The sequence below is a fragment of the Astyanax mexicanus genome, chromosome 6 (genome assembly GCF_023375975.1).
Source record: "Astyanax mexicanus isolate ESR-SI-001 chromosome 6, AstMex3_surface, whole genome shotgun sequence".
Taxonomy (NCBI): domain Eukaryota; kingdom Metazoa; phylum Chordata; class Actinopteri; order Characiformes; family Acestrorhamphidae; genus Astyanax; species Astyanax mexicanus.
The window spans coordinates 38,395,276-38,404,716 of record NC_064413.1 but is presented as its reverse complement, the minus strand read 5'-3'; the positions used below and the strand labels follow the sequence as shown (position 1 = coordinate 38,404,716).

Below are 9,441 nucleotides of genomic sequence, written 5' to 3'. Positions count from 1 at the left end.
CTCACTGGTCCACCTGTTTTATCAATTTTCAAGTTTTATCTCTGAGTAAAAGTGTGAAATATTTTTTTCAGATGTCCTTCTGAGAAACTAATTCTGTCTGGATAGGGCTATAGAGACAGTTTCCCAGACAGGGATTAATCCTAATCTTGGGCTCTAACGTTACAGCATTTTGAATGGAGATTTTATTTTAAGACTAAGCTTAATCCCTGTTTGGGAAATCAACCCATAAAAGATTTATTTTTCTTTGATTTATTTATTTTATTTTATTTTCCATGATATGTGCCCTTTAATAGGGATAGAGCATCATCATCTCCTGCATTGGGACCAGGCCTTAAACGCTAAGCACGCGGCAGTCCTGACGCAGCAGCAGCAGCCCACCTCCCACCATCTCCCACCTCTCACCACCTCCTCCTCCCACCACCTCCTCCCCAAACTGCCCCTGCCTCACTCTCGCTCTCTCTTTCTCTGTGTGTGTTTCTGTCATCCTGTGGCGAGCTGCGGATCTACCGTGTCGAGGCAGCAGCGCTTCACTCAGCGTCAGCTCCAGCTCCAGTTCGGTAAAGTTGTGTGAGGAGGAGAAGCGGGTCGTCGTCGAGGTTTCAGGCGGTTTTTAAGAGAAAGCTGACCACACTGCTGGAGTAAATCTCAACACAGGAGAGAAAGAAGGAGGGAGAGCAGCGAAACAGAGCGAAAACACACTCAAACACACACCGCGGACTGACTGAAGAGCGTCTCTTTCCCAGAGCTGAGTCTGCTGCTGCTGAGAGACGTGTGAGGAGGAATAATGAGGAACGTGTGGATGTTGATAACTCTCTGGGCTCTTTGCTTCTGGGGTGAAGGGGTAAGTTATTTATTTAGTCAAAATACTCTCCTTCGACCTGTTTATCCACATAGAAGCTGATATACTGTCTTCTAATAGAATGCTCTCTGGTGTCTGTGAAATACAGTCATTCATTATTCATATAATACATATAATACCTTTATTATATGTTTATGTGAATACCTATGTACTTTGGTAAGAGAAAGAGAACTTCACTCCTGTTGTTGGAAAAGTTGGGAAAACTGTGCTCTTTAAGTGTGTTTTGAGAATAGTAAAATAACAGTAAGCCTAATTTTATTCGTTTTTAATAATTTTTCATAACCACTACTGCAGACATTTAAATCACTATGTCATGTAATATGCTATAACTATATTTATTCAGTTTAATACGGTTAATAGTCTATACATACTACATACATTAAAAAGTATGAAAGTCTTTTAAAATACATTCTGTTAAAGAAACAGGTAAAAATAAAAATAAAATAAAAAAGTATAATATTTGGACATTTTTATTTATTCATCTTTTTTAACCCCTACTGCAAATATGTGAACACTGTACGTTTTAAACAGCTATACTATTACTATGTACTATATAACGTTACTGTAATTCTGTTTATTAATGATGATGAAGATGATGATGATGATGATGATGAAATTCTTTATTTAGTCAATTAGTCATCACATAATACAATCATTATCAACACTACAAACACTGTCAACAAAATAATGACTGAAAGGCACAGGCAGAAGCATAATGCTTATATTTAAGCCTGTCCTACATAAAAAAATAAACTACCCTTCAGCATTATTATAGTACAAAAAAGTAAAAAAAAAATATATATAATGCACATAACCTTCAAAAATTGACCTACATTCCTTTTTTTGGAAAATCGAAAGTGAACTACAGATTCATAAGTCCATGTTAGCATCATTTTTGACTACTGTAATGATTTAGATTTTTTTAACTGTACTTTTCTCTTATACACTCTTTTTAAAAGTATTTTAAAGTATGTCCAGATAACCAAATTGTTAATTATCAAATGTAATGTTTTATATATATTCAGTGTTTTAACCCCTATTACAAAAATGTTAACACTACAAAACTAGAGTTATACATTTATGAAAAACTGTAATACTTAATCATATGTATCATATATATATATATATATAGCTGAAGTGTATTTTTAAAAGCATATAGGCTAATAGGTGATACAAACTTTTGTATTACTGTAAGTTTCTCTTATACACCCTGTATATACCTCTATATAATTTGTAAATATATGAACTGAACAAACTGTTCTTTATTATGTGTCTGTATAACAAATCCTTGGCACTAGGATTACAGTAGGATTCCTTTAGGATTCTTTTCCATAAGGCAAAGTTTCCAAACAGCTAATCTCACTAAATATAAGCAGACTACTCTTTACTGTTACTGATACACTATGGTAGTGATGTGGTGATAAGCATGTTTTCAACATAACCCATAGTCCAGATTGTTCTTCTCAAATGTTCTTTTTGTGTGGTTAGCTCCCACACTGCTGAATTCAGTCCATCTGGCAGCAAAGTAACGCTTCATACTCAGACCATAAGAGTAATGGAAAAAGAAAGGAAATGACTGCGTAATTTTAATATTAAGTGAAAAGCAGAGTAGACATATATTTAAACACTGCCAGCAGTGCATGCAAGACTGGATGTACTCTACACTGAGCTACGTGTTGGTTTTGGTGAAGTCAGTTAAGCTCAGCAGTCACCAGCTGATGGAGCTGATTAGTCATCAGGTTTGGATCAGAACTGTTTGGCACCAGTGGCCAACTGAACAGTCATTCATACAATCTTTGTTTAAAAGTTCATAGACTTTTCTCTCATCCAGTGTTTCTTTTGGAATTAAGGATGTTTATTAGGGCGATTCCGAGTTTACTGTAGTAACAGTAAACTCTTCTTTTCTTCTTTTCTGGAAATGCTTTATACTAGGCCTTTGCTGTGAGGATTTGATTACGTTCAGCCACAAGATAATTAGTGAGGTTAGGGATTGATTCATAAGCAACATTTAAAAGAAGGCTTTTGATAGTCCTCCATCACATTTTCACTGCTTCACAGCCAAATACTGGGGAAGCCTTGTACTCCTGTAGCTGACACTTGGCATTGGCACATGGTGAATAGGACAGCCATATTAATAGGACAGCCAAGGCTTGGATTGTATGAAATGTGTAAGTGTGCAATTGAATAAATAGTAACTGAATTAATTAAAATATAATTTAATTCACTAATTAAATTGGAACTGTATTTCAGTTTAATACAATTGGATTGCATAATGTGCCATAATGTAAACTTTAATATTGGTTACATTCACCCAACAGGTAACAGTGCTCCAAAATAATCTTTTTTTCATCTTTTCAGTTATGTTATCTGTGTGCCAGTGTGAATGACAGAAACACTGAATCTATTTTTTTAATTCCTCCTGTTTCAATTCATACTGAAATTTAACACATATCGGATAAGATGTCACGTGACTCTGTCTGAACAGCCAGCAAGTCAGAATCTATGTGACTTTTGTATCTGTCCACTTTACATTTATCAAAAATAAAACACCAGACAGGTAGGTCAAATGTCAGATATATGTCAAATAAAAATTATGTATGCAAACAGCCTAAAAAAATCTGGTTTTAAATTTGAATTAGCTGTGTGTGCCATTGTTTTAAAGAAAGTCCTTATCCAGTTGGAATATGCAGGTTCACTCATAGTGTGGCAGTTTATTACTTGTGTTTTTTTGTTGTACTGGGAGCTGTTTTGTTAGTCGAACAGGTCTTAAAGAGAAGGATTTGTTTACACTGCTGTATCATGTGGCTCAAGTGCACCTCAGACATCTCCTGAATCTGTGTCCATTTTAAATGTTTCTTGAGTGTGGTTACACTTGCATTTTTATGTGGCTTGGCCTAATCCAGATATAATCCTGATACTTAAAGTGCATGAAGTGACCCAGTGTAAACATGGTCCTTGTGCTTGGTCAGTTTTTCTCTGCCAAACCACAAAACTCAAGCTCTGTCCTGTACTGATGTACTGAATCCCCAATGCCTCATATAACCTGTTTTTCTGATTTCTGTCTCAATTCACTCAATTCAACTCTTTATCTCCAGTCTGTTGATTATTCAGTACTGTGTCTAAGCTCAGATATGAAGCAAAATACCTACACCGATTCTCCCTAGGAATGCTGCTTTTAAAGTGCAGTGAAGCAATTTATAGGTTGCCTCCGGACACATCTATGTGTTAATTACCTTTACCCCAGCAAGGCCTGCTCATCATGGAAGCTAAAAAGGGAAGCAATAAAAACACGCGACTCCCAGTTTCCTCTTTACGTCATCAAAGATGGAAAAGGATGTCGAGGATTATTTGGAAAGATGACGTAAAAGAGTCCTAAGGATTTTACAGAGGAAATAGTAAATTAAGTTTTTTTTTGGAGTTTCCCAGACAGGGACTAAACCTATTTTTTGACTATACTATATCATTTTGAATGGTGATTTTTAATTAAAAGTAAAACATAGTTTATGTATAGGCTTTCCATATCCTTTTCCAGAAAGCTACAGTAGAAATCTGCTTTTCTTTGAATGAACAGTATTCATGGAGAATTTGATTTTTATTTTCTGCAGTCTCTATATTCTCTCTATATATCTTTTACATGTCTGTATCTTCACAAGAGTTGGACAATGAAACTGAAACACCTGGTTGTAGACCACAATAATTTATTGTCCTGACGGACAGTTCTGGTGGAAACAGGAGAGTTGAGGTGCACATTAAATTCTGCCGTGATTTGGGCAGCCGTGGTTTTATGTTTTTTGGATGCAATCCGGTTTAGCACCTGGACGTCCCTTTCAGACAGCTTCCTCTTACAGCGTCCACAGTTAATCCTGTTGGATGTGGTTGGTCCTTCTTGGTGGTATGCTGAAATTACCCTGGCTCTTGATACATCACAAAGACTTGTTGTCTTGGTCACAGATGCGCCAACAAAACGTGCACCAACAATTTGTCCTCTTTTAAACTCTGGTATGTCACCCATAATGTTGTGGGCATTGCAATGTTTTCAGCAAAACTGTGCTCTTACCCTGCTAATTAAACCTAGCCACTCTGCTCTTACTGGTGCAATGTGCAATTAATGAAGATTACTGAAGGCTGGTCCAATTTAGCCACGAAACCTCCCACACTAAAGTGACAGGTGTTTCAGTTTCATTGTTTAACCCCTTTACATTATCACTTTAATTACTCCAAAGCTCTTTGATGGAATCTTCATAATTGTGCATGGTAACCCATGTTTAGCTGCTCCAGAGAGTCCTATTCTGTTGGTAGTGATTTTCAGTTGAGTTCAGTCATACAAGCTGTGATTGCACAGTTGATCTATGTGCAGTGGCAGCAATGTTTAGCTAAATTCACTAATTCATTAGAAGATATGTCTGAATACGTTTGCTCTCAGCATAATTTGACCGTTAAGAGTAGTTTCAACTGTGGTTTTAGAGTTTGATGAAGGTAATTGTCCTTTGCATTGAAGAATTTGACCCTAACCTAAAAAACAAGTTGCGCTATGCCTCATCTGCTTGCTGATCATTTATACAGAGTAAATAGCTGCTTCATCAGTTTACAAAAGGTCAAGTATACACATTCCACTCAGTGGTACACGTACCCACCTAGGAAATGTCACATATCTGGAGCTTCTGTTTTGATAGAACTTATTTTGTGTCCTCCTCAGAGTTCATTTATTGATCCATTTTAATATTTCTGGAAAATATTTAGAATAGATTTGCCAGCAGCCGTTAGCCTCTCTGACAGGGGTGTGTACATGTTTCCACTAGAGCTGGACAATAATTTAATATCAATAGTCAAAGCCTTTATTAATGTTAATACTGCAGTATGTACAGGACATATAGAGGATTAAAACGGCATTATTCTCTGACCCACAGTGCACAGTGCAGTAGTAAACATTTAAACATTAAACCATTTTTGAAATGACAATAAATATATGAATATAAAGATACAACGTACAGTAAGGTGTTATATCGTATGGTCTCTGTTAGACATATAAGATATATAGACACTAAAGACAATAAGAAGAATGAAGTGAAATATGCACGGACATACATTTAAGATTAATGTGAGTATGTCCAGTGTAGATAAAAGCAGTAGTGCTAAGAAAGTCTAGTTACAGGTACAGACATCCATTGTGTATGCTTTTTGCATACTTTTAGTTGCTTTTATATTGTTCAGATTAATATTAGAATTATATTGTATCAATCAAAATGAACAAATATACTGTGTCCATATAAATGTTGCCCATATCATCCAGCCCTAGCTTCCACACAGCCAATTAGATCCACGTAGCTTATGACAACTGGATATGTTGTGCAATGGGGAGAAGAGAGAGGGGACTTTGAGCAAACTTTACATAATAAAAGAGACAGACTTTCCCCCTATCTGTTCTTGAATTATTATTTTTCTTTTATTCTGTTTGAAGCAGTCATTGTTCATGTCTGTGGTTAATTTTTTTCATATCTCCTTCCCTTATGAGCTGTCATTTTAGTCAGGTTAGTTTTCAAATAAAGTAAAAAATGGAAGCTTGGAGGATCGTCTGAGAACAGCAGCCCCATGTTAATATTCAAGGTCTATATGGCAGAACGTTGCATAACCAGTAGTTTACAGGAAAAGTTGAGTTTGCGCTCACTCCCAGGTAAACATTGGTGTAACATTTAGTTGGTGTGGAATTTGAACCATATTGACTTGTTCATCCCCATCCACATAAAAGTTATTTAAAGAGTAATGTACAGTTACCATTAATATCAGTAAAACATGGTAACAAATTGCCTGTTGTTTTAATGGCTATATGATCATGACTGTCACATTGTCTCTCTTTTGTTGTTCAGTATAGCACATGATGCAGTTTTCACCACATTTACAGAAGTAGTTTGAGCTGAGGTCTTGTGACTTGTGAATCTGATAGCTTTTAATTAGTGTTTAGTGCAGAATGTTTAGTGAAATGTTTGAAATGTTTAGTGATTAGTGCTGAGGAAATACACTGTGCACATTTTTAAGCAAATCCTAGATAATATCAGTACTTTTTATTTTATTTCAACCTTCTATAAACAGAGTATATTGTTAATATCATTTATTCCTATGTATATCTTATGAAATTCAGTATTCTGTAATATCTTTCTAAACAGTCATCTTTTGCATCCATGAGCCAGTAAGCATGCATGTTCCAATAATAATAATGGATATAATTATTCATTCTAATTGTTGATTATCAATGCCATTATAAATAAGACCATAGTACTTTCTGTACTATGGTGAGACAATAGAAATCGTACTGAGATTATGTTGTTCAGCACTATCTCTATTGTTAAAGAAGTGAACCTACACTTTTGAGAAAACCCTGTATGTGTGTGTTTTTTTTTTTTTTTTTTTACCCCAGTGCTGCGGCCTCCGCCACATCATCACACCACATGACCAGAGCTCAATTTGTCCAGCTATGGACCGGCTGGGAAATCTTGGCTAGATTTTTCCAAACTGACATCACTGTAAGAAATGACATACTAAATTTCGGCCTCTTCGCGGAGCGCTGCTCGAGTATGCTGGAGTTTACTTTTAGCTCTGAGTGGAATGCTGGAGGCGCCCGCATTAACCGCATAACCCTGCATGATAGGAAGTAATGTGTACATACTGTTGTGACACAGGTTATGACACATGTGTGAGACTGTTTTGTGAGGCCTTTTCATAAACACAGCACAGCCCTGTTAGGCCTTTCATAAACAGATTCCAATATGGCCTGCATCTGGGAAGGGTGACAGCATATACAAAGTGTGATGGAGAGAGCTGTGAAATGGAGATGTTTGTTAAATGGAAGGATCTTTGAGATGAAAACAGTAGTGCAGAGCAGAGGCTTAAGGTTCCCCCTGTCTCATTCCTCAAACTCTTGGTTAGCTGAGCAAATGGAAAGTTGTGAGGGAACATTTTGGGGGCTAGGGCGCAGCTGCGAGTGCAGCGGTGAGCGGGGCTGCGTGAAAAGCTCGGGTAAAAGGAGAGGAGACGTGTCGTCTGCTTCCAGCGCTCACTCAGCCCAACTCTGGTTTCACTTCATAAGGACTTTCATTAGAGCTGAATAAGTATTATGCATTGGGGTGAGGCGTGGGGCGAGCTGTGTGGTGGAGAGGTGGGCATGACTGTGGTTAACTGCAGGAATCTGAAGGCCATTTAATAAAACGTATGAGGGATCCACTCTGTGCAGAAAGAAACAAAGAATATTTATATAATCTGCACTTCACGGCATAATTCATACATGCTTGAGGAAAGTATTGTTTATCCTAAGTTTAATCAACTGACTCAGAGGTTAAATATAAGCTCTGGGTTAACCAAGTGTCACTTAACACCCTTTTGTTTTCATCTGGAGTGTAATTTACAGATGTTTTTCCTCACTCAGACTCCAGGGAAAGACTTGGTTCATCTGGGCCACCCCTGTCTCAACTAAATATAACCATTGGCCTTCAAATCACTTACAAATGCAGCATACAGGTTATCCAGCTGTCCAGCCACATTCACACTACACAACTTTCAGAGTCATCACATTGTTGTACTCTTCATTGTACATTACACGACTTGTCTTTTAATCAGGAACCTATTGGTTGTAGGTTGTTTGCACAGTTTACGTGACTGATCAGAGACACAGGGTCACAAATGACATAATCTTTAACCTGGAGAAACAAGTCTGTGTTCTCTCCAAGAACATGTTTGAAGCAATAAGTGATACAGGTAGGTGCAAAACCTTACAAATACAGCAAATCAGAAAGTAATAAAGAGCTCTAGAACAGCATTAAAAAACACATCTAGATTTTTCTAGAGGTCTGGAACACTGCATTATGGATAGATTAATATTAAGTGAAGCTTTTTGGCTGGACTGCTTTTCAAAGTATGTATCTCATAGTAACTGTGAAGCATGGTGGAGGTAGTGTAGTGGTTTGTGGCTGTTTTGCTTAGTTAGGACCTTGATGTACAGTGTCCAAAATTATTATGAAATTGATAAAATGATATGATTACTTGATACAAATTATTCAAATTAAACAGTAATTCTTAAATAAATGAAATGAGCGCTATCACTGTCTGTTATATTAGAAATTGATTTATTAGTTTTAACCCACCAACAACCCTTTGGAATTTGCTAAAAATGTGCTAGAAAATTGTTTTTTTTTTTCTTTTGTAAAGTGCATCCTTATACAAGAATGCAGAGAATGCATCATCACATTTGAAGTAAATCAAATAAAAATATAGAATAGGTAAATTCTCTTAGACAGACTGTTTTGCTTTTATTTAGATATTTCACCGTGTTTTCTTCCCAGAAGTGTTTTTCGTTCCAGAAGGTTTCCTAGCTGTGTTACACAAGCATGTTGACATAGTGGGGCTGCTGTGGACAGAGAGTTGGGGGAACGGCTGACGTGTGACTCCTCAGGCCTCCACTCACACCATATATGGAGGCAGCTTTTTTTGGTCCTGACAACAGACACCTCCACGGCAGATGTTTTTTATGTACAGTGCAGATGTTCTTCCTTCCTCTGATACAGGAGTATGTTCCCATATTTGACAGTAACGGT

At 36.9% G+C, this 9,441-nt stretch overlaps 1 protein-coding gene across 1 annotated transcript in view; it reads left to right on the top strand.

Moving 5' to 3' along the window:
- Positions 1-413: 413 nt before the first annotated feature.
- LOC103040550 (syndecan-2-B) overlaps positions 414-9,441 on the top strand; it is a 33,530-nt gene continuing 24,502 nt past the window's right edge. Inside the window, exon 1 of the mRNA XM_007250443.4 lies at positions 414-841. Coding sequence (XP_007250505.3) covers positions 785-841 — 57 coding nt within the window. The 5' untranslated portion in view covers positions 414-784. The remainder of the gene's footprint in view (positions 842-9,441) is intronic.